The following is a 26,451-nucleotide window of genomic DNA, read 5'->3' on the forward strand; positions in this document are numbered from 1 at the left end:
AAAACTTCCAAAATATTTAAATAAATGGTATTGTTATTGTTTAACAGTGCGATTAATCGTATTTAACTTTTTTAATTGCTTGACAGCCCTAGTCAAAATATATATATAAAAAAAATTAAAAAATCCTTAAATCAAATTTAAGTTCTCAAGCACCATTTTTCTCTTTGCCTATCTGTAATCTTTTATTATCAGTGGAAATATCTCGTGTCCTTTTAATTGATGTTTGTTGACCTTTATCAATAAATCTGATTCTTTCAAGTGTAATTATATTCTTGTCAGTGCCTTTGGGGGAATTAAGAATTCTTAAATGCACATCAATCAAACAAGATGCCTCTAACCTGTAAAGGCTCTGATCTTGCAGAGGGATCGAAGTGGGCAGACCCTTGCAACTGTGTGAAGCACCATTGACATAAATGGGCCTCCATATGGGTACAGTATAATTGCAGGACTGAGGCTTAAATGAATCTGTATTTGTTTTAAAAAACAATGCTATATTAGAGGCAAAGCAATGTTTCTGCAAATCCTTGTCTTGTTTACAAGGTGACTCCATGTTCTTTCCTTTTAATAATTTAGGAGGAAGGCCAGACTTACCTTTTATTAGTTTGCTGCCAAGCCTTGCCCCTAGACTGGGCTAGTTAATGCAGTCCTTGGATGCATCAACAAGGGGAAAATCTTGAATAGGAGTAGAGGCTTTTTTATCTGTGTATTAGTCACAGGTGCAACTACTGCCTAAACACTGTGTCCAGTTCTGGTGTCAACAAATGAAGGATGTTGATAAATTGGAGAGGGTTCACAGAGTCGTGAGAGGTGACTGATTAAAAGAGTAGAGAAACTCAAAGAGCTCCAACTACAAGGCATATTTTCTATTTAACCTAACAAAGAAGGTTAAGCTATGACTTGATTACAGTACCAAGATGGGGAAACAAATATTTAACAATTAGCTCTTCAGTCTAGCAGAGAAAGGTGTAACATGATCCAGTGGCAAAGCTGAAGCTAGATGAATTAAGATGCGAAATGAGGCACACATTTTCGATTGTGAGGTAATTAACCATTGGATCAATTTACCAAGGGTTCTGGGGGAGTCTCAGTCACTGTCCATTTTTTTTTTTTTAAATCCAGATTGGGTGTTTTCCTAAAAGAGATGCTCTGGGAACTACTTTAGGGTAGTTCTGTGGCCTGTATTATACATGTCAGACTAGATGATCAATCGTCCTTTCTGGCCTTAAAATCATGAATGGGAACAGCTGCTAGAACAGTTCTACCCCTTACAGCAGTAATAGGATGTTTATGATCTGTCATTACAGGTCTTCTGAAGACTTTAAATACTCATTTTTCCATATAAGCTAGTCAGAGAAAAAACCCAACTCTTTCAATTGGCAGTGCTAAATTTTCTAGGTAATTTTGGACAAACTTAGTGATGTTGCTTAGTTCTTTTCCAGACTCTCAAATGTGCCTGGTTAAGGGAAAAGCCAAGAAAACATTCCAACTGCAGTATCTCTTTGAAGGGGGAAAATAGCACACCGTTTCCAGCAGAAACGCTTTGGAAAGAAACAAGTTAGTTATCTCTTCGCATAAGAAGGAAGTAGATATGCATGCTATAGTCTGAGCATAAGAATGCTCTCTTATTGTACTAACTAAGCTGATAAAATCTTCTCCAGGCTAGCAGGGAAAGAAGCCTGAGGTTGCCTAGATGCACAGAAGCAAGGAGAACTATACAAGAATCTCTGGTTTCTCTTCCCAGTCAAGCCTCCACCAAAATCATAACACCTTCCTCCAGCCCAAAACTGTCTGGGGACTCCAGATCATTGCAGACTTCTGGGACATCAGAGTTTTGAACAAACATAAGAGAATGGAGCAGGCTTCAGAGGCCTCAGAGTATTTCTAGCCTCCTGCTGATTTGCAGCTGCTTCTGCAGTACCATTTGAGGCACTGTCATTCCACAGGCTCTCAGTCCCATGTACAACTAGCTAGCTCCATAGGAGTCCTGCAGAAGTTCCAGGACCAGTAAGGGTATGTCTATCCTGCACACTAAGCCCGAGCTCTGATTCAGATTTTAGTGCAAGCGCTCCTTCTATCAACACACATCAATCTGACTTAGGTCAACAAGCACTCAGGACCTGGGTCCTAGGGCCCTGACCTACTCTCCAGTAGGGTTCTAGGACCCAGGTCCTAAGTCCCTGTGACTCGGGTCCATGCCCGATCACTTTGGAATGTGGATGCAGGTCCAGCTGCAGACATGAATAAGGAGGACTTTGTAGTGCAACATGGACCCATTAGCACGGCTGAGGGACCTAGGTCCAGCTATTGTAAATCTTGGTTTATAATGCTGTGTGGAAACTCAAGTCCCACCTGGGATCCACACCTGAGTCTTTTGCCATAGCACAGCAACAGTGCTCCTGTGGTGAGGCAGCTCACTCAACATGGCCTGTGGGTGCAGGCACAGCCCTGCTACCTCAAGATGAGACCCAGCTTGCTTGGTTGCTTCATGATGAAGTGCCACCACTGCAGCTGTTCTTCACATACTCTTTAGTGAAGCACTATCCGGGATCCTGAAAACCCCTATCGCAACATGTCTGGATCTTAGGACACTCTCCATTCATAAGAAAGAATGGCTCTTAGATCACCTTTTTAAGGCCACTTTCAAGTACTAGCAGATGCCTGCCCAGCCTTTGCCCATAAACAAAGAAATTAAGGATGGATAGATTAATTATGTAGCAAGCTTTAAGACTGGCTTTGGACTCAAGTATAGAGAACCCTCTTGTACAGTGATACTTGACTTCTTTTAGTGCCTAGTCTACACCAAGGTCATGGTCACGGTCACTGAGTGCTTCCAAGGTGAAAGCAGCATCAAGACCCTGGTCTCCAGCACTCTCCTAAGAGTGAGACCTATAACTGTGCCAAAAGTATTGAGATTTTCCTGCTGAGACTAAGGAGAGGGATAAGAGCAGCAGAGCGGAGAGTTCCTCTTCAAAGAAGATTCAGTCTTCAGAGACCTCAGGCTGGGCCCGGGAGGAGAGCTATTGAGGCTGAGTATTTCTGGTACAATGAAGCACTGTAGGACTTAAATGAAGTCCCATAGCTAAATGGTAAAGCTCCTGGATATATTGCATACTACTTCAGTCTGGGTGGTATTTCTGATTTAATGAAGATCTTCTTGAGCTAACGAAGGCCACCTGGCAAATTAGACAGCAGCAACCCAACAGCAAGCATGCTGATTTTTTTTTAAAAAACCTACGAGTTCCAAATTCTCTAGTCATGAACACAGCTTAACGAAAGGGGAGATAGCTTTTTGAATATGCTATCCTATATAACAAGGACCAGAAACATCTGGACCTTTTTGTTTGTAAAAGCTACTCTTCAGCAACATTAGAGTTCAGGATACTGAATCACCAGGCACAGATGTCAAAATATGGCTACCTGAGCTAGAGAAGTTTAATGATTTTATTGAACACTTTACCACAGGAGCATCAAGATTGGTTTAGCACAGGGGTAACAAACATGTGGCCCGCGGGGGGGCACGCCTCCCTGCGTTGCTCTCAGTTCCAGGCTCCACCCCCTGCAGCTCCTATTGGCTGGGAACGGGGAACCACGGCCAATGGGAGGTACCTGGAGGAGCAGTAAGAGCAGCACACATAGTAGATCCCCTAGACTTAGCCATAATAGAAACAGTCTAGAAGACATAGTAGATTCCCCCACCTGCCCCAGGACGTGGCTCCGGCCGCTTCCTGGAGCGGAGCAGAGCGGCACGGGGGCAGGCATCTTTGAGATTGAGAGTTTAAAACCAATCCCTGGACTCTAGGGAGAGAATTATAGCTTCTAGGGAAACTATCCAGAATTTCAAGTGTCTAACATTTTTGTTCAGTTGTCTGAGACCTAGTATTGAACTCCAACCCTCATTTTACTTGAGTATCAGAAAATACCTTGAATAAAACTTTTTTCCTTTCTGTTGAAGTGGAACTGGTTCTATGGCCCCTAGACTTAGGGCAATGTGATCTTTAGTCTCAGCAACTGACTGAGAGGGGTCACTGAAGAGGGATGGGGAATGGGGTGGCAGGGCAGGATGGAGGTAAATTGGATTCTATAACCAGATGTCAGGGACTCCAGTACATATTTGTCTGATGCTATAGCCTCCCATGCTTGTTAGAATAGAAAGGCGGTGTCCAAACTGAGGAAGGGGGTGGCATAGCGCAAGCAAGAAACAGACTATTGTGTGGTTTAGACTCTCAACCAAAACTGGTGTTTGGAAGATGTTAATAGCTAGGATGAGGTAGTTGTCTGCTTCATTTTAGAAAATCTGACTAACTCAGCAGTTCAGATAGCCTACAGAAAGTGGAAAATTGAGCAGAATGGGATCTTTGTACCAGTTGACACCTGATAAACTTTAATTTTATTTTCAGGCATTTATATCCCCAAAAATGTAAGTGTAGCCCTACAGTCCTTCAGGGTATGAAGAGTCATCTGTGGAGTTCAGGAAGAGCTTGTGACCATTAAATAGTAGGTCCTCAATGGTTGGTTGTACCTCCCATGAGAAATGAGACAACTGAAGCCAGGATGCTCATCTTACCTCTACTGCAGTGGAAACAAACCTGGCTGCAGTGCTGACTGCATCAAGTGAAGCCTGCAAAGAAGTCTTCACCAACAGCTGACCCTATGTTGTTGTGGTGCTAAAGTTTAGGGGTCTCGAACTCAAATGACCATGAGGGCCACATGAGGAGTAGTGCTTTGTCCCGAGGGCCGCATCACTGACACCCCACCCTTGCTGTCCCTGGCCCCACCCCCACTCCCTCTCACAGAAGATTTTTCTCTCACATTCTATCACAACTTCTACCAGTACCAGTTCTACCCTTTGGCCTTTCTTCCACCTCAAAGGTTTTCTCAAAAATCATGTGAGAGGTGGGCAGCTATAACTATCCTCTAGGAATAACAGACTTTCCATATGTTGATGATCAGCTCCTCAATGGATCAGGAGGTGCTGTTGGCAGTTCAAATGAGAATTTCACTATTCTGCAGTTTAGGCCTACAAATAAATATCGAGAAATCAGCTTTGGCCTCTACACAGCAAATACTTTGTAAAGGAGTATTTCTCGAGTCGATGACAGGCAATGCTTATCTCCCTCCCGACAGGTTCCTCACTCTAAAGAATCTTATTCAAAGAATACAGCTCAGTTGTTAAGCTCAAGCAAGGACCTTGTCTGCAACTTCTGAGAAATGTGGCAGCTTGCATGTTTAACGTAAAATGCCAGTTTACATCTCTGACTCCAGGGATGGCTCTGGAGAGTTTATGTATCCAACTAGCACAGTCTCAACAAATAGGTATTTGTACTCAGTTGGGTCCCACAGTCACTCACCTGGTGGAAGGATCCTTCCAAGGCTTGTTCAGGAATCCTCTTTATCCAGAATCATCCTCTGGTCATAACATCAGATGCTTCCCTCTGGGGTCAGGGAGCACATTTAGGACCTCTCACAGGTCAGGGCAAAAGGTTGCAACAAGAACAATGCTTATATGTCAGCCTGCTGGAGTTCAGGGGGTTGGTCAGAAATGTCTGCCTCTACTTTCTTCCCCTAATCAAAACCAAGTCAATCAAGATCATACAAGCTATGTTATCTGTCATGTATTGTATCAGTCGTCTGGGAGGAGTATGTTTGTTTTCCCCCTTGCTCTGCACCACGGTGATAAACCTCAGGAATTGACGCACAGCCAACCAGAGTGTCATCTTGGCTTCTTACTTCTTAGGTATGCAGTACATCATTGCAGATGGCATCAGCAGAAATTTCCCTCTAAATTACAAATGAGAGTTGGACTCTTGAGTCCTCAAAAAAAAAAAATACTTCTAGCTGGGGGGGAAGGGTTTCCAGAGGTTGACCTTTTCGCCACTGCAGCAAACACAAAGTGCAGAAAATTCTGTTCCAGAGGAGGATTTGATTCCCAATCTTTAGGAGACGCTTTCCTCATTACAAGGGTCTTTCACATGTATCCACCAACTCCATTGTTTTTAAATGTTCTCAACAAGGTCAAGCTGGACCAAGCCAGGGTCATTTTGATTGCAGCAACTTAAGACAAGTTTGGCTTCCTTACCTCATCAGACTGACCTCTTGCTCTCTGGTGGCTCCTGGTCAATTCTTGACTGTCTCAGAATGCAGGTTGAACAATTCACCACATTTTGAACATCTGCAACTTCAATTATGTCTCCTCAATGGTTTTCAGGACCAGAGGAATCCTGTCATTGGGAGTACAATTTATGCTGTTTGTTAGCAGGAAGGAATCCACAAGACATGCTTACCTCCGCAAATGGAGACTCTATCATCTTTGTAACTTCCGTCATCTTTCACCTGTCCAGTCATCTCTTTTCAGTCTTGGTTTAGCTGTTGGAATTGAAAACATCGGGGGAAGTGTGTCTCTATTTCTCGGTCTCTGTCCCCATTCCATCAAGGTGCACTTAGAGACACTCACCAGTAGGTTTCTCAGTTTTCACATATCTGACCAGAGGGAGATTTCTGAATGGTCTTGCAGATCTTTTTCTGCAAACTTAGAGATTCTGCTACATGTTGAGATCTCACCCTTGTTCTTAACTGTCTCATAAAACAACCCTTTAGAGCACACAGCTAGTGGCTCAGTTACATTTGTCTATTAAGATGGCCTTTTTGGTGGTCATCACTTCTATGCAAAGGGTTGGGGAGAGAGGGCTCTAATGATAGTTCCTTACCTTCTCCTTGGAGAACAAAATAAGTGATCATTATGACCCATCCAAAACTCTTACTGAAGGGTTTTTTTTCTGAATTTCATATTAGCCAGACTATGCACCTTTCAGTTTTCTTTCGTGAGCTACATCAGTCTACACAGGAAGCTACCTTCCATGCACTGTTAAGAGGGCAGTGGCCTTTGGTTTGACTAGAACCAGACCATTCAGGAAGTCTTCTAGACTGTTTCTGTTGTGGCTAGGTCTAGGGGATCTGCTATCTCTATTCAGAGACTTTTAAAATGGATCTCTAGATGTATTACCTGTTATGGTTTGATATTCAGCTTCCCCTACAAGTGATTGCACATTCTGCTAGATGACGGTCTGTCTGTCTGTTCTACACAAGGACATGCCAGTTGCTAATTGCTAGATTGGATGCTGGACTGTGTTCTGAGCCTCCTGCCACCTTAAGGGGTTACTGCTAAGGAGTCACCTGAAGTGGAGCACTCACAAGGAGGCTACTCTAAGAAGTAGGGGCTACTTAACTTGCACAGTAAATGGAGTTCTTTGAGATGTGTGTCTCTATGTATGCTCCCTTACCCATCCTCCTTCCTGTCTGCTTTTAACAACTTTTTAACAACTTTTTAACAAGGAGAGATTAAATGATTGGACAGATGTGATATGCATGGTATTTTTTTACTTAAATGCACCTCATTTATTTTGAGACTCATATACAAATTTCTCACAAGTTCTCTTCCCCAGTATGAAAATAAGGGCAAAGTACACCCCATGTACTATAAAATTATAATTCATGCCAAAATGATTTTATAAAATAGTGCCTGGATGCCACAACTCAGATCAGGACCTGATTGTGCTGAGCACTCTGTGTGTGTGTGTGTGTATCGGTGAGAACTTCAGAGCACAGATTGTCTATTTAAAAAGATAAAGGGGGTGGTGGTGGTGGTGGCGGTGGTGGTGGTAAGGAAGGATGGCCCAGTATGTAGGGTACTGACCTGCGTTTAGTTCCTTGCTCTACCGTGGCTACCTTGTGTGACTTTGAGCAAGTCATTTGGTCTCCCTGCATTTTACAAATACAGAAGTATTATCCCCATTTCAAAGAGGGGATATGAGAATTAATACATTAAAGATTGTGACATGCTCCTATCATAATGAGGGTCTTGAGTATTTAAAATAGATTTTTACAGCTGAGGAACAGAGATTAAATGAGTTGTCCAGGGTCACACAGGAAACTGTTGCAGAGGCAGAAGTTAAATTTTTGAGTATTAGTCCAGTCTGTTAACCAAACCAAAAATAAATGTAAAGAGGGGAAACTTGCAGTACACGTTAATGGAAGATAGAAGTTTTATTTTAATTCTCTGTTTGGAAGTAGACAGCACAACTTTATTAATCTTAAGCCTATTCTGTGGATTTTCCTAATTATATTTTAAAGATCACTTGTTAAATTTTGCAGTCCTGTAGAAATTAGCCTCAAGATTACTGTGACTTTATCTTGGTACATTGCAACTTTATTGAAAAATTCATATTTAACTTGCTAAACTTGTTTAAAGTGTATACAAATTCCCTTAGGTTCTGCTCATCCCATTCACTTTGCTCAGAAAATTAAAGTGCTCTCTTTTGTTTCTTCGAAAATTGTGGACGGTACAGTAACTCCTCACTTAACGTTGTAGTTATGTTCCTGAAAAATGAAACTTTAAGTGAAACGATGTTAAACTAATCCAATTTTCTCATAAGATTTAATGTAAATGCTGGGGGTTAGATTCCAAGGAAATTTTTGGGGGGCAGACAAAAGGCATTATATACTGTACAGTACTGTACTGTGGTTGGGGAAGTGCCGTTGGCTTACCCCACACAGGCACAGCCTGCTGCAGGCAAGGACGCTAGGAAGCACCTTTGCAGCAGCAGTGGCAGCTTACCTGGAGAAGAATAGGTGCCCACTTTGCCAGGGGATGCTTCAGGCCCGCCTCTTCCTGTCCCCACTCTACTCCAAGCCTACCTCTTCGCACCTACACTCCTCCTCCTCTCCAGAGCACGCCGCATCCCCACTCCTTCCGCGCCCCCAGAAAGTCCTAAGCTCTGCCAAACAGCTGTTTGGTGGGCTTAGGATTTCTGGGAGGGAGGGGGAAGAGAGGAGATGCGGCGCTTCCTCGCTCCTGCCCCTCCCTCCCAGAAAGTCCTAAGCAGTGGGGGAAGTGCTGGGAGGGAGGGAGAGGTGGCGGAGAAGAGGAACTTGTGCAATGCTCCCTTGTAAAGTCCCTGCTCTTCCACAAAATCTTACATGCAGTGCACAAAGCAGGCAGCCCAAGGACGTTATAAGGGAGCATTGTACAACTTTAAATGAGCATGTTCCCTAATTGAGCAGCGACGTACCTTTGAAACAACATTAAGCCGGAGGATGTTAAGTGAGGAGTTACTGTATTTTTATATACTGCAGTTTCACTCTTTAAATCAGTGGTCCCCAAACTTTTCAGGATTGTGCACCCTCCCTGTCTACACTCCCCTGCACTCCTGGGGCTGGGAGTGTGGACACAGTTCCTGGGTGGAGTGGGGAGGTCATGGACAAGGTAAAGGGGCTGAGGCTGGGGGGTAGATCTGGGGCTGGGAACAGAGGCATGGTTGAGGGCCAGGTGTGTGGCCATGGTTGGGGGCTGGAGCGGAACTGGGAGTGAAGCAGGGCTGGGTGGCGCTCGATCCCTGTGTGGCCTGGCCCAGGCCATGCTGCGCCCCCCTGAATGTTCCTCTGTGCCCCCCCACCCTCCAAAGGGGGGCGTGCTCAACACTTTGGGGACCTCTGCTTTAAATGTCCTTTTGGATCTACAGTTCTGTTTTCAAACATAACTGGGAAAAACAAATGCATTTATCAAATGGAATGTCCTAAATTTCAGTATCATTTCTCCTAGAAGAGTAACATAAATATAGAGAGTCATAAAACAGCCCAAAAAAGGGGCAGGAGGGAAAAAGAGTTGTAAAGAGTTGTCACTTTGGATGGGCTATCACCAGCAGGAGAGTGAATTTGTGTGGGGGGGTGGAGGGTGAGAAAACCTGGATTTGTGCTGGAAATGGCCCACCTGATGATCACTTTAGATAAGCTATTACCAGCAGGACAGTGGGGTGGGAGGAGGTATTGTTTCATATTCTCTGTGTATATATAAAGCCTGCTGCAGTTTCCACGATATGCATCTGAGGAAGTGAGCTGTAGCTCACGAAAGCTTATGCTCTAATAAATTGGTTAGTCTCTAAGGTGCCACAAGTACTCCTTTTCTTTTCTTTTTGCGAATACAGACTAACACGGCTGTTACTCTGAAACCTATTTTAGGACAGGGCACTGATTAAATAATTTAAACTGGAAAAACAAAATTATTAGACTATACAAATGAATATTACTGAAAAATGTTTAGCAGATCATTTTGTAGTAATATACTTGGTTTAATTTTAAATGATTGAAATAAAATGCAGAAAAACCTCAATCTAAAGCTGTATGCTATGGCCTTGGCTATTTCAAATAGAAACGTCTGAATCTGGGAATTCCCATTCTTTGTTTAGCAGTGAAAATTGCATGTTTGCTTGGAAAAATAAGGGGAATTTCCAAAATCGGAAGTTTTGTTTTTTGAGGTCAATTGCTAAACTGTCTAGGTCAGTACTCTTCTCTTGATCTGGCTGGTTGGAGTGTAGTTGCCGTAACTGAACTCCAAGTGTAGTAACCCAAGTCAAAATATTTCAACATGAGCAAAGGTGGAAGGCCACTTGACCCAATTCATGGTTATTTTGAGAAAGTTCATGAAGATGGAAAAGAATCTGAGGCAAAAACTGCAAAAAAAAAAAAAAAAAAAAAAAAAAGTGAGTGGGAAGGCAGACCATATGAGGAAACATTTAGTTTTTGCTGCTGCAGTTTGTAAAAAGACACACCAGAACCACTGCTGTTGGCTATATTTACACAAGTGTTAGAGTCAGACTCTGAGGATGAAGGTACTGTTAAAACTGCATTGCCTTTGCCAAATACATCAAATGAACGCAGATCCAGGTTGGCGAGAGACAATGAGGAGGAAGTATGGTTTTTCAGACACAAATGGATATATGTTTGTAGCAAAAACAGCTCCAGAACTGAAACACAATTTTCAGACAAATTGCAGATTGCATTTTTTTTTTTTAATGGCTGTAATAGTGTCTCTTAGGTTATTGCGCTTCCAGCTCTTCAGGCAATGATCAGCTATCTAAAACCAAGCTACAAGTCACCCAGTCAAAAGCCAGTAGCAGATGAACTGATACAGTTACTGGTGGCTTGAGGGTGGAAGCATGCAAGAGATTACATGGAAAAGTGTTAGTACAAGATAAGGGAAAAGGCGCAAAGTATGAAAAGTGATCTGGATCAAGATGACAACATTTTGGTTACACATGTATGTGTATCACATTGGCTAAATCTACTCGGACAAGACCTAATCCCAAGTGGTTTGATAAAACATGTAGATTTACAAAAGTGTGTTTGTAATCCCCATCAGGCTGGAGCCTCGTTAAAAGAATGCCAATGATCTGTAAAACCCCAAATCCCTGGTGACGCACACTGGAACAGTCAAATAATATGCCTGGAAACCATGTTAAAAATCGGCTGCATTATTTTAGGATTGTGAGTGATCTTGAGACGGAACATGAAGACGGTGTTCTGTATAATTAATAATCAAGGGATTTTTCTGAGAAGCAAAAAACTTGGTCAGTTGAAACCAGTTGCTGTGCCACTTGATGCTCCAAAGGGACACATCAACGATTGCTGTTGCATGTGAAGTATGGTTGTATCTAATGAAAAATGAAGGTCTTGCTCCGTGCAAGGCTAAAGTACAAAAAGAGATTTAATGGGGCAATTACTCCTGTACACATGTTGGCCAACCTCCTTCATCCAAAATATGCAGGAAAGAAATTGTCAGCTGAACAAAAAAAAATTGCAAGGCAAAGCCCTCTTGCATTAAATTAATATTTTAAATCAATATTTTCATCTGCTATCAAGGAAAAAGTTTCCTCTGTGACATTGTGGAAAAATCAGAGTATCTTCATTCTTCAGTCGTACTCAGTAGAACTGCTGGTGCAGTTGTTGTATCCAGCAAGTTAAGCAAGCATAGATACACCTATTCAAAATTGAGGAATAAGCTCAGTCTATCTGCTACATCAAAGTTGGTCTTCTGCTACAGAATGCTGGATGGCCAAATGGATCTGGACCAGTTGTCTGCAACTCTGCATGTTTTTGACTGCTTGATGCTTCAAGCCTGCAACTCTCTATTATTACTTTCATATAATCAAAATGGTTTTTGACTTGTTTGTATTAAAATGAAAACTGAAAAGAGTTGATGTATAACTTTTTGAGAAAATATTGAACCAAAATATATACAGACATTCTGATGTTTAGTATTTTAATTACATATTTTAGTAGTGTGCCCACTGAAGTTTTATTTTATTTGTACAATCCTAAATTAACATCCAAATCTCTTATGTAACCACAAGTTTTATATGTAACAAACTAAACACAATGTGCTGTGCACTAATCGTTCGTAAAATAGAAAATGCCTTAAACTGGGACAAACTAGTTTTTTCTCTGTTAAATTCCATGCCATCCTTACAAAACTTCTGTTGACACAGTGAGTGCACAAGGAATAGCTCAGGTCCCAAAGAATTATCCATGAGCCTCAAGGTCCTCTTCCCCTGTTGGGATAGAGAGGCCATAACTTTTTCTAAAAATCCTTTTCTTCATTGTAGTAAAAAATAGGTATTGGATGTGGACATCATCCCTGCCCCAGAAGGCTTTCAGTCAATGAAAATATTGGAGTAGAAGAGTGATATGAAATGCGATGCACCAGAAACTGATAAATGAGCAGTGATGAGTATGTATTTTGTCTATTTGTAAGCTTAGCGTGGTTATACATTATTGTTTACTAAGCTATAACCTCTACTCTGGATCAGATCAGAATAAAAACACAAGTTTCAGAAGAGTCTAGAAGAATATCAGACTTTTTAAAAGTATAATGTTGAATACAAATCTTTGGAATGCAAACACTTATCTTTCAGTCCCTACCATCTTCTCTTCTCTTCCTCTCTCCTCCCCCCCCCCCCAAAAAAAAAAAAAAAAGAAAAAAAAGAAAAAGTCTAAAGCTGCAGCAGACTAGTGTAGGGCCAGATTTATATAGGCTTCCTAGTTGATCCATGGTGACATCAGGTGTTACTTTAGAGGGCTGTTGTGCCTCTGTCTCTTTAGGGGTGTTCTTCCCTAGGTTTATACTATAGTCCAGAACTAGATCTTTCAAGCTGTCAGTCTCTTTTCACAGTTTATTACATTGAAGGTGATCCTTTGACTTTCATACAGGGCTTTCCTCCTGACAGTTTGTATTTGCATGTTTTGGAGGTGCTGACACCAACTTCATGATGTGCTTCTTTGGTGGGATGTCACTTGTGAGGTCTCCTAAATCTTCCAGAGGGGGGTTCCATTCTTCCTCCTGTCTTACAAATATCACTGAGTCTGTATCATGACACGGACAACACTCTCTTGCAACCTCCCTTGTTGGTGTTATAGTGCTAAGCAGGCATAAGCCATGATGAAACAGGCTATAAACGATGTATATATTGCCGGAAACTGTGTGGCATTCTTTTGCATACTTCCAAGATAGGTTGTTTCATCATTTTATAAACTTGCGGGATGAAACCTCGTAAGTTGGGGTACAATAGATACTGAAAGAGTTCATCAGGATCTCTCACGATGTTGGCATTGGGTAACGCAAAAAGTGTTGCAACCAATACAGAGGAATTCTATCTTAGACCTTGTCCTAAAAGATAAAGAGAAACTTATCACAGAACTAAAAACTAATATGGTGGCTTAGTACAAGTGATCATGACTTTTTTACATTTATAAATGTGCAGACAAAATAGAGTCCAGCGCAGTAGCATATTTACTTGGTGTTTTAATAGGGCCAATTTCACAAAGCTGAAAACAATTGTGAGCCAAATCAGCTGGGAGGAAGAATTTAATCAGAAAAACGTGAATAAGTTCTTAAATGATTCTCAATTACTAGATGCCCCAAAAGCAATAGGTCCACTAATTGAGGAAGAAGATTATGCTGAATAAAAAACCAACCTGCTTTAGCGGGGAAGTGAAGGCAACTGTAAAAATTAATATATACGTATGAATGGAAGAAAGGGAAAGCTGATAGTAATGAATATAAATCAGAAGTTGGGAAGTACAGAAAATTGATAAGGGAAGCCCGTGAACACAAGGAAAAATCTATGGCCAGTAGAGTTAGGCATAATAAGGATTTTTTAAAATATATTAGGAACAAAAAGAATCCTGACAGTGGTCCATTGTGAGGTGGAAATGGTAGGATCATCAGTAATAATGCAGAAAAGGCTGAGTTTTCTATCAATATTTATTCTATATTTGAGTGAAAAAGCAGATGATACAGTCTCAGTGTATGATGATAACACTCTTTTTTTTCCATTCCATTTATATCTCTGGAGGATGTCAAACACACATGACTAACTTTAGTAGCTTCTAAGTCAATAGGTCCAGATAACTTGCATCCAAGAATTTTAGAAAAGGTGGCTTAGGAGCTGCTGGACTGTTAATGATGATTTTCAGTAAGTCTTGGAGCACTGGGGAAGTTCCAGAAAACTGAAAGAAAGCTAATGTTTGTGTGAATTTTTAACAGGATGACCTGGGTAATTATAGGCTGTCACCCAGGCAAGATAATGGAGAAGCTGATATGGGACCTGGTTAATAGTGAACTAAAGCAGGGTAATGTAATTAATGTAAATCAACATGGTTTTATGGAAAATAGATCTTGTCAAACTAACTTGATCTCTCTCTCCAAGTTTGATTTATAAAGGTAATAGTGTTGGATGTAATATACCGAGACTTCTGTAAGGCTTTTGACTTGGTGCTGCAGGACATTTTGATTGAAAAAAGGAAACCAATGATATAAAACTAACACGGTACACATTAAATGAATTAAAAGATGGCTTACTGATAGGTCTCAAAATGTAACTAAGTGAGAAATCGTTTCTGAGTAATCTGTTCTAGTGAGGTCCCACAGGGTTTGGTGCTTGGCCTTGTGCTGTTTAACATCTCTAACAATGACCTGGATGAAAACAAAATAATCACTGAAAGTCTGCAGATGACTAAAAATTGGGGAAGTTGTAAATAACAAAGGGGGCAGGTCACTGATACAAAGCTATCTAGATCGCTTGATTAAACTGTGCGCAAGCAAACAATATCAGTTTTAATATGGCTAAATGTATACATCTAGGAACGAGGAATGTAGGCCAGACTTACAGAATGGGGGACTCTATCCTGGGAAGCAACGACTGAAAAAGATTTGGATGTAATTGTGCATAATCATCTGAACATGAATTCCCACTGCAATGCTTTGGCCAGAAGAGCTAATGCAGTCATGGGATACATAAACCGGAGACTCTAATGTAGGAGTATTGAGATTTTATATCTATATTTGGTGCTGGTGTAGCCATTGCTGAAATACTGTGTCCAGTTCAGGTGCCTGCAATTCAAGAAGGATGTTGATAAACTGGAGAGGGTTCAGAGAAGAGTCACGAGAATGATTAAAGAACTATAAAGTACAATTTCTAATCATAGACTGAGCTCCTTCGATCTATTTAGTTTAGCAAAGAGAAGATTATGGGGTGATTTGATTAGTCTAATCTATGTGGGAAACAAATATATTTAACAATGGGTTCTTCATTCTAGCAGAGAAAGGTATAACATGATCCAATGGCTGGAAGCTGAAGCTAGACAAATTCAGACTGGAAATAAGGTGTACATTTTTAACAGTGAGAGTAATTAATCATTGGAACAATTTACCATGAATCATGGTGAATTCTCCATCACTGACCCTTTTAAATCAAGATTGGATATTTTTCTAAAAAGAGATGATCTATGATCTCTACTATGTTACTTCCCCAAAATAATTCGCAGAAGAGGTCATACTAGATGATCATAGTGGTCGCTTCTGGCCTTAGAATCTATGACCTATAACTCTTTGGGTGCTGTCTGTTTATCCCCTAAATACTGAGCCCTCTTCTGTTTCTCCAGCAACTGTTGTGCAAGCCTCTTCTTATCCCAACATCACCCCCTCTCAAACTCTGTGCAGCCCCTTTTACACCACTTTGTCTGCACAACTTTATATTCACACCTAGTCACCTTTGTTTTGAGCTATAGGTTAACCCTTAAAGTGCACATTTTTAAGGCGTTTACCCTCTGGAAATCTGGTGTTGCAACCCCCAAGACAAAACCACCTATCACCTCTCTCTTCAAAGAATCATAGTATTCACAGAGAGCTTTGACAAATTGGTTTACAGTAGTCACACAAAAATTAACTCTAATCTTTCTCACCAGAAATCCACCACATGTCTATGTATTTGCATGAAAAGAAAACCAGTTAAACAACCAAACAAATAATCAGAATATATGTACTAAGGTTTAACTTTTGTCAGCTGTTGACGCTGGAGAATTTTCCTTTACAGGTGTCTTTCTTTTTTTTTCTTTTGAGTTTATCTCAGTCTAAGGGCCTCTCTTTTATTACAAAACCTGTAAAACTGTCTTGTAAAATAAAATATCAGGCTGTTTTTCTACTATTTAAAACTGTATTAAAACAGTGCTTTACAAATGCCATTTTAGACATGCGTGTGCTCTTTTTCTCCCTCACTTGCTCAGTTTTTGAAATTTCTTTTCTACTAACAGTGTTGTTCCAGCCATAGACAAACATTTTTTAACATTAGTACATTTCTCCATTCTCCCATTATAAAAAAACATGCAAACACCATTCTACATGTTCTTCCCTCCCCGCACAGGGAGGAAAATCTTCCTTATTTTACACAAAATTAATCTCCTTTTCTGGGAAGTACTAATTTCCTGGGACATACATACAAACACCTTTTATCCTGTAGAAAAAAAGATTACATGTACAGCTACAATACATATACTGACTTTTTAACCCATTTCAAAACACACACACACACACACACACACACTATAAATAAAAATCTTGGCTGGAGTAAAAAAACCCAGTATATTAACACCCAAAAATAAACCATTTGTAACCAAATACTTTTAAAAACGACACACCTATGTATACCCTTTTCTGGGGGCAGACACATGTTTTGCCATAGAAAAAATGACACATTGCATGTGCACCTAAACCACAAATAACAATTTGTGGTTTTAGTATTAAAACTAGTATTTAGTATTAAAACTAACTTTAAAAACACCCCTTTTTAAAAAACATGTTTTTAAAAGCAACGTTTCAGAAATTTATCTTCCACTTCAGAAGAATCAAGTGCCAGCACAACTTTACTCTGTTTTCCTACACAAGAACTTGGGCCTTTTGGTTAAAGAGCAAGCAAAATTTTAGTTAGTAGTATTCCCCAGATGCAGAAATCCCTATAAAAGCTGTTTTAAGTACCATTTTTTTTTTTAAACCATGTTAAACACAGGCATAGTTAAAATGGAATTGTATCTGGCCCTTCCACATTACGGCTTAAAGTTTTTGGTTCCATACTAAATAACTCCCTCTGCAATAAAGATGTATCATGATTAGTAAGAAACGTATAGACAAAGGGCGAGGGGGCGGGGGAGTAGGTAGATATACAGAGTTATAAAGTAACCACACCATTGTAAGCTTACAAACCAGGTGCCAGCTCATGTCCCTAGGCCTTAATGAACACTGACAAACGTATAGCTGGACCCAGCCTGGCTCACCTGTGTGTTAACATTGTTAAAATAAATCTTAAGTTGATAAGAATGTGTTTAGTGTTTAGAGTTGAATGTAGGACTGTTGATTATCACAGCTAACTCATGTGATTAACTCAAATTAATTTCAATTTAAAAAATCTTGATTTAATTGCAGTTTTAATTGCACTGTTAATAGAATACCAATTAATATTAAATATTTAGGATGTTTTTTCTACATTTTCAAATATATTGATTTTAGTTACAACGTAGAATAAAAAGTGTACAGTGCTCACTTTATATTTTTATTACAAATATTTGCACTGTAAAAATGATATATCTTTCAATTCACCTCATATGAGTACCATAGTGCAGTCTCTTTAACATGAAAGCACAACTTACAAACGTAGATTTTTTTTGTTTGTTTTGTTACATAACTGCATTCAAAAACAAAACAATGTACAACTTTAGAGCCTACAGGTCCACTCAGTCTTCCCCTTGTTCAGCCAATCACTAAGAGAAACAAGTTTGTTTACATTTATGGGAGATAATGCTGCTCTCTTCTTATTTACAATGTCACCTGAAAGTGAGAACAGACATTCACATGGCACTGTTGTAGCCTGCATATCTTATCTGGCACGTAAATACCTTGCAAAACATTTGTATGCCCCTTCAGGCTTTGGCCACCATTCCAGAGGACATGCTTCCATGCTGATGACACTCATTTTTTAAAAAAAATGCGTTTATTAAATTTATGACTGAACTCCTTGGGGGAGAATTGTATTTTCTTCTGCTGTGTGTTTTACTTGCACTCTGCCATATATTTTGTGTTATGGCAGTCTTGGATGATGACCCAGCATGTTTTTGTTTATTTTAAGAACGCTTTCACAGCAGATTTGACAAAACACAAAAGATACCAATGTGAGGTTTCTAAAGATAGCTACAGCAGTCGCCCCAAGATTTAAGACTCTGAAGTGCCTTCCAAAATCCGAGAAGGATGGGGTCTGGAGCATGCTTTTAGAAGTCTTAAAAAAGAAACACTTTGATGCGGAAACTACAGAACCAAAAAAGAAAATCAACCTTTTGCTGGTGGCATCTGACTCAGATAATGAAAATGAACGTGTGTCAATCTGCACTGCTTTGGATCATTATTGAGCTGAACCAGTCATCAGCATGGACACATGTCATCTGGAATGGTGGTTGAAGCATGAAGGGACATATGAATCTTCAGTGCATCTGGCACATAAATATCTTGCAATGCTGGCTACAACAGTGCCACGAGAATGCGTGTTCTCACTTTCAGGTGACATTGTGAACTAGAAGAGGGCAGCATTATCTTCTTCAAACGTAAACCAACTTGTTTCTCTTAGTGATTGGCTGAACAAGAACTAGGATTGAGTGGATTTTTAGGCTCTAAAGTTTTACATTGTTTTATTTTTGAATGCATTTTTTGTATATAATACATTTGTAAATTAAACTTTCATGATAGAGATTGCAATACAGTACTTGTATTAAGTGAATTGAAAAATATTTTTTTATTTTTACAATGCAAATATTTATAACTGAGCACTGTACACTTTGTATTCTATGTTAAAATTGAAATCCATATATTTAAAAATGCAAAAAAAATCCAAAAATATTTATATAAATGGTATTCTATTGTTTAACAGCACGATTAATCTCAATTTAATTTTTTAATAGCTTGACAGCCCTAGTTGAAATGCTTGTAGGGTGTTGCATATATTGCTCTCACTTATAACATCTGTAGCCCAAAATATAAAGTTATATTAAGTGTTAATGATGTAAACGTGTGTAATTACATTAATTAAATGCTTCTTTCTTGTTTCGTGAGTTTATGCAAAGTGCTGGTCCTACACAGAAGAAGGTCCATTGATGTTTCACAAAGGCTCATTTGGTTTCAAAGGGCAAAAACTTTGATTGCACCCCTGCCACACACACACCTATGAAGAGGAGACAGGCACTGATATGTATTCCATAAGTTTGAACTCTGGAGGAAAGGGGAAAAAAAATCCCTGACCAGGAGGAACTGTATCTCCGTGCTACTTGGAATTTGGAGAGGGCAATATTTGTAAGCATAAGCAAGGGATCCCCAAGCTGCTTAGCTTGGGTTAGCTCTAACGAACATAGAAAGCTTACATATCTCAGCAGCTTCTTTTACCTTTTGGAACTTAAGACTGTAACTCGTTTGTGTGTGTGTATGTTCACCCGCTTTAACATTACTAATTTATTTTTCCTAATTTATAAATCTTTAGTTTTTATTACAGGATTGGCTACAAGCATTGTCTCTGAGTGACATAAGGTACAATTGACCTCTGATAAGTGACTGGCCCTTCGGGACTTGGAGTAATCTGAATATTGTTGTGATTTTTGGTATAAGGAACCATCTATTACTAAGACTGGGTTGCAGAGTAGACTAATGTGCCCAAGGAGATTGTCTGTGACTCCATGTTAAGGCTGTTCTAGTGCTTGGGGAGTTTACATTTAATACTTGTTGAAATCTAGTTATAGCACCTAAAACCAGTTTGGGGTTTGTGCCCTGATTTGTAACAGTCTGCCCTGATGTTGGCACCCAAGTTTGTGAGCCTCTCAAGACAGCTTGACAACCATATCTTACAGTCTAGCAACATTAACCCTGTCCAAAGGTGCTTTCTGTTGTAAAAGGACTACTGGTCTCTCCAAAAAACTCATATTTTATACCATCATACTGCTTTGGTTCAATCAAAACTTCAGAGTATGTTAACACATTGTTTTGATCACTATCACCCTTAACTGATAGATTCATGTGTAATTTATGTATTTCTCCCGGAACATCCCCTTTTGGTGGTCTCTGGATAATAACTGTCTTTTTAGTTTTTAGTTAAGAGGTTCTCAAACTGGGGGTCGTGAGGTTATTACATGGGGGAGTTGCAAGCTGTCAGCTGCCACCCCAAACCCCACTTTGCCTCTAGCATTTATAATAGTGTTAAATATTTAAAAAGTGTTTTTAATTTATAAGGGGGGCCACAGTCAGAGGCTTGCTGTGTGAAAGGGATCACCAGTACAAAAATTTGAGAACCACTGAGTTAAAATATATTTTTCTATTTTCAATTAAAAACAGCACTGTAAATCCTTTTTAAACAGTAAATAAACATACACAGCAATTCTGACTGTTACCGAATCCCCCATTCCTATCTATTTACCTTGCAGCTGCAAATGAATTTGTTTTAAACATTTCTTTTGTGCATTAGGTTATGGTTTTGTTTTTACATGAAAGTGGACCTAGCACCCGTATTCTTACAGAATTAAATAGTAAAGAGAGCACAAATACCTGTAGGTTTTAGTTATGTGATAGGGAGCATGTTCTTACAGCATACTCTTATTTTATAAATATGGTGGAAGTTTGTGGCTCCCTTCACCATTTCCGACATGGGGTAGGCCAAGGGATTGCTATTGAAAATGAACTCTACTTTTTTGAACTTGTCATTACTTTGTTTTAGTTGCCAGAGAGTTTGATCCATGGCATTTTTACAAACATCAAAGGTTTATTAAACCAGACATAGCCCTTGTCAGCTGGTCCCACCTTGATTGCCCAAACCTGGATATTCATTAAAACTGTTTATGGATCCTTTTGCAAATCGTAACATCTTACTTTGCTGTAACCTTAAGGACCTGGTATCTGTTTACACAACTGCCGAAGGCTGTAGATCCACCCAGGCAATTTCAAAGAACAGATTGATTAAGCCAGGAATTCCAAGGCATATTGATGGGTGTTTTGTCAGCTATATTGTTCTCAAGAACGTGGTTTGAGAGAGAAAGCTATACAACCTAGTCATTTTTTGCTTTATTTCAACCACGGGGTTTTAGTTCAGCCAGATTTTACAACAGACATTCCATCTTTTTTGTTGTAAAATGTTTGGTTTTTTTAAAGACAATAGCTAGAGTTTTTGAAAGCTACCCCCTTGAAAGCTTTTTTTTTTTGGGGGGGGGACCCTTCAAAGCCCCCATTTTATTTAAGGGCCACACTGGCCTTGCACTAGAACCCACACAAATATAAAGACCTTTTCATCAGTTACTTTTATTTACAGATGCCATGTTTTATTATATTTAATGTCACATTGGTCCATTCACCATTCTCTAACTTTAGATGTCTTGCAAATCTTTTTCCTAAACCAGGTTCTGTAACTTTTTGTGCGGATCATGTGATCAATACAATATATTACATGGGTATCCTTCAGTTTGATGATTTTGTTTAAAACCCTGGTAGGGTCTCGAGAGCTTTGCACGGCATTTACTAAGGCAGCCTCTTGTGCTAAACTTCCTTGGGTTAAGCAGACACATTTCATTGCATAACCTATGACGGTAACCTTGTTTAATAAGATTTCCACATATAAGTTGGCACCACTGGGCCCAGGACTTGCAGTTTATATCCTCCGAAATCTAAATCCAGCAGTCATAATCTTGCTGGCCTGATGTGTCTATAACACAACCTCCACAGTCTTCAGAATGCTTCTTCCTAAGGCAACGATTAAGGACAACATAAACGCTCTTTTATGAAATACGACTCTCTTATGCTCACATGGTACAGGCTCAGTTAGCTCTATGCCAAGTCCCTTCTTCAATCCATATAGCCATCGTCCTCTTCATGCTTGGTGTCCTCTTGAACAATTTGTCTTGGTGCTGAGCAAAAACAAATTGTCCAGGGCTTCTGGGTCCTCTGTAGAAAGGTGTTGTGAAGCTCTGTGCCCCAGAAGTAAAACACTAGAGGGGAGGGTCTTATGGGGACAGAGGGTGAGTTCAAAGTAGACCTTTTCAGTGAAGTGATGTGGTATATCTAAAAGATTTCATAAAATCTAATAGAAAAAAAGAGTGGAGAGCAGCATGCAGTTGAATCTTTGAATACGAATCCTGAACTGTAAAAATACAAATATACTAGTAGGGCTTTATTATTAGCCTTTTGCTCAAGAAAAAGACACCAAGTGCTCAAAGTTGAAAGAGATAAAAGCAGCAAAGTCTAACAAACTAAGTTTAGTGACATTAAGGTTGCACCAAAATCCATCCCCTTGGACATGTGGAAGAAACAAGGGAAAGTTTTCCAGTACTTGTGGCTGTTTTCATATCCTCTTCGATACTGATAGCGTAGTCCAGAGGTATTCACTTCTATAACCAATGTATGCTGAAACAACAAATATCCCAACTTTATCCAATTCTTTAACACACAATCTTGATGTTGACCTCATACTACTTGTATCAGTTTATTGATAGTTAATTTCTCTGGATAGTTATTTTGCTTCAGCCCTGCTGAAATTGTTAACATTTTGTGACAGAGTGAGTTTGATGAACTAAATGCCTCTTGGCATGCATGATCAGCAGCACTGTAGATGAAGTAAAAATGACAAGGAATACTGGAAACTCTTTCCCTAACTTGTTTTCACACTTTCAAGGGTCTGGATAGATTTGGGGAAGGGGGTTGTCCTGATGCAGCCTTAACCAAAAATATGTTTTGTAGTTTTCTTCTTTGTGAGGAAGATTGGTGTACTACAGGAGGTATCTCTCCGGGGCAGAGTGGAGAGAAGGAGAGCTGGAGAGGGAGAAACAGCATTGCTGAGGCTTGCTGCCTGTGTTGACTGTTTTATATGGTGAGAGGGTCTCTCTATCTCATATTTAATCACCAATGAAAAGTCCGTGAAGTAAATACGCTATGGGTAGACCACTATGTTTAGCAATGACAACATAACCCGTCAGTGGTTTGCATGATTTCTTGTTTCCTGAAATATTCCCTAATCAATCCTGTAATTCCAAAAAATGAGTTTGGCTAACAGCAGCTGCAGCAGCATTATCTGTACTTGTATTCCAGGTCTCTCTGTATGAAGCATACCTCTCCACCTGTCAGTGAGTAACACCAGCAGTCAAAAGTGTGACACGTGCTTTACATATAATACATTTTTCTTTTAATAGATTACAAGGTCAGAAAGACCCATCATGATCATCTAGTCTGACCTGCACATTGCAGGCCACAGAACCTCCTTACCCCCTCCTGTAATAGACCCATAACCTCTGAATGAGTTCCTGAAGTCCTCAGATCATGATGTAAAGACTTCAAGTTACAGAGAATCCACCATTTACACTCGTTCAAACCTGCAAGCAAACCCTACCCCATGCTGCACAGGAAGGTGAAGCTGCCAATCTGACTTGGGGCGGGAAATTCCTTCCCAACCCCAAATATGGTGATGAGTTAGACCCCTGAGCATGTGGGCAAGACCCAGCAGCCAGAAACCTGGGAAAGAAATCTCTGTAGTAACTCAGAGCCCTCCCCATCTAGTGTCCCATAACTGGCCACACGAGATATTTTCAACTAGCAGTTGCAAATTGGGTACATGCCATTTAGGAAGTCTCATGATACCGTTCCCTCCATAAACTTATCAAACTCAGTCTGAAGCCAGTTAGGATTATTTTTTTCCCCCTTGGAAGGCTGTTCCAGAATGTCACTCTTCCGTTGGTTAGAAACGTTTGTCTAGTTTCAAACCTAAACTTGTTGATGGCCAGTTTGTATCCATTTGTTCTTGTGTCAACACTGGTGCATAAGTTAAATACCAGGTGGGGGAGGAGTTATTTATCCTGGTATTTATCCCTCTGATAGAGTTTTTCATACAATTACTCCTGTATTTAGCCTAATGACAAGGCTTAGGATGACCTAATGTAACAGACATTTGTTTCCTACCACAGTACACTATTTCGGAAGATTCACCTGTAATACAGTCTGGCTCTTTAAACCTCAATATGTGGGGTCATGGTGTAAACATAATTTATAGAAAGAACGACGAGTACTTGTGGCACCTTACAGTCTAACAAATTTATTTGAAAGTAAGCTTTTGTGGGCTAAAGCCCACTTCATCAGAAGCATGCAGTGGAAAATACAGGAGGAAGCTATATATATATAATATATATATAAATACACACACACACCATGAAAAAATGGGAGAATCGATTTAAGGTGGGCTATTATCAGCAGGAGAAAAAAAAACTTTTGTAGTCATCTTTTTTTATGATCACTACAAAAGATTTTTTTTTTCCTCCTGATAATAGCCCACCTTAATCTATTGGTCTCATTAAGAGTTGGTATGGTAACCACCTTTTTTTTTTCATGGTGTGTGTGTATATGTGTGTGTGTGTGTGTGTGTATGTATAATAAAAAATAAAAATAGCTTCCTCCTGTATTTTCCACTACATGTATCTGATGAAGTGGGCTTTAGCCCACGAAAGCTTATGTTCAAATAAATTTTAGTCTCTAGGGTGTCACAGGTACTCGTCGTTCTTTCTGCTGATACAGACTAACACGGCTACCACTGTGAAAGATAATTTACCATTATACTTTGTCATCGGTAACTGTCAGCTTTGACCAGCAACAACAAAATGTTGATGTTAAATACAGTAACTTTTAACACCTTTTGCCATATATTTTGTATAGTTATTTCTTTTAACATTCTTCCAATCTACTCATAGTAAAGAATCACACACACTTAATTTCGTACATCAAACTACTTTTAGTATGTTTTCAAAAACGATCTTAAGACAATGTCAGATAAAAAAAAAAAGTCACTCTACTCTTAAAATATAAAGGTTAGTTTTTGTTTTATCACTGCAAACTGCCATAAAAATTCAAGCAGTTCATAAACTCCAATAAGCATTCGGAATTCTTCTCATGCAAAACACAGATTCTTTTTATAGACTCTTCACCCTTGTTAAAATGGAAGTCTCACGTAACCTGCACTGTTGTGGAACTACTACCCCAGTGTAGTAATGGAGCTTTTCAGTTACCTGCATGTAAACTGGTCAAATGATGTAATAGGACAAAGTTATGAGAAGCAATTTCTCAACACTTTAAATGGCTGCTTCTTGAAACAGTTAGTTCTAGAGTGCACAAGAGCAAAGACTCAGTGTACTCTTAAGTAACATGCAGGAGTTAATTCAAGAAGTAACTAGCTGAAACCAAGTAATGATGACTACAATATAATAAAATTTAAAGTTCTAGAGGGAGGAAAAGTACCAAAAATGAACATAATGACATTGTATTGCAGGTTATTTGAGACACCCCAGGCTTAGACTGCATATGTTCAATATGATGTGTGCTCTGCTGGAGTCCTCGGCTTGTGCTTGCTCTTCCCTTAATGGAAAGTTGACACCTCCTTGGTAGGGCTGGAGTTAGGGTATAGCTATAACAGACATATGCCTAGGTCACCAGCTCACAGTGTCATACGATGTCAGAATCTAAGCTTTCATTTTGAAAGCACTTCTTTCTAGCTTTGATGTTTGCAAAGAAAAGTTTGAAAATATGAACCGTTGATACCAACACAGTAAACATTTGTCTGGGCCTGGAGATAGTATCCAACATAGAAAGAAGCAGACCCAGGTAAACCAAGGAGGGAAGTTGACCCAGGTTGACTATCTGAGCAGACCGAGATCTGAAATTGGTCCTAGTTTAGTTGCACGTGGACAGGAATTTGTATTACAATTAGCCATAGAGCTGATTTTAAAAAAGTAAATGGGGGAGAGCTAGTGCAGAAATGCCAGTCATTTTAATTTTGCTGGTGTAGGAAAAAGAATTACTTTTCAGTTATTTAAAATTAACATTTTTGTAAAAAATTCACTTTTGAATTTTTAACTTTTCTTCCTCCCTGCCCCTTTCTCATGTTGCCACTGAAAAGTTGAACAAGAAAGGAAAAACAAAAAGACACTCTCCCGCCCTCTCCGGAGTTAATTTGCAGAAATTTTTCAGCTGAAAATGTTAGCTATTTTTCTTAAGAAAAAATCCTTTAAATTTTTTTGACCAGTTCTGTTGGTTCTTTTTCGGTTTCTCCAGGTATGAGCAGAAGCATACTGAGAGATTGGTCTGTAGAAGATGACATTTACACTAACAGTGCTTTTCTTATTTAATAATTAAAGGAAAGTAATTTCATGGACCTCCCGTTCACAAAGCTGCTATAACTATGCAAATCCAAATGGTTAGAAATGGCAAAACTAACATCATTATTCAACAATCTTCAGAGA

At 39.6% G+C, this 26,451-nt stretch overlaps 1 protein-coding gene across 15 annotated transcripts in view; it reads left to right on the forward strand.

Moving 5' to 3' along the window:
• The window catches only part of LCORL (ligand dependent nuclear receptor corepressor like), a 182,293-nt gene that overhangs the window by 29,244 nt on the left and 126,598 nt on the right, over nucleotides 1-26,451 (forward strand). Inside the window, exon 2 of one of the 15 annotated variants that reach the window (XM_073342421.1) lies at nucleotides 12,435-12,559. The exons of the other annotated variants lie outside the window; for them this stretch is intronic. Coding sequence (XP_073198522.1) covers nucleotides 12,556-12,559 — 4 coding nt within the window. The 5' untranslated portion in view covers nucleotides 12,435-12,555. The remainder of the gene's footprint in view (nucleotides 1-12,434; nucleotides 12,560-26,451) is intronic. 15 annotated transcript variants of the gene reach the window in all.

The sequence above is a fragment of the Lepidochelys kempii genome, chromosome 4 (assembly GCF_965140265.1).
Source record: "Lepidochelys kempii isolate rLepKem1 chromosome 4, rLepKem1.hap2, whole genome shotgun sequence".
Taxonomy (NCBI): domain Eukaryota; kingdom Metazoa; phylum Chordata; order Testudines; family Cheloniidae; genus Lepidochelys; species Lepidochelys kempii.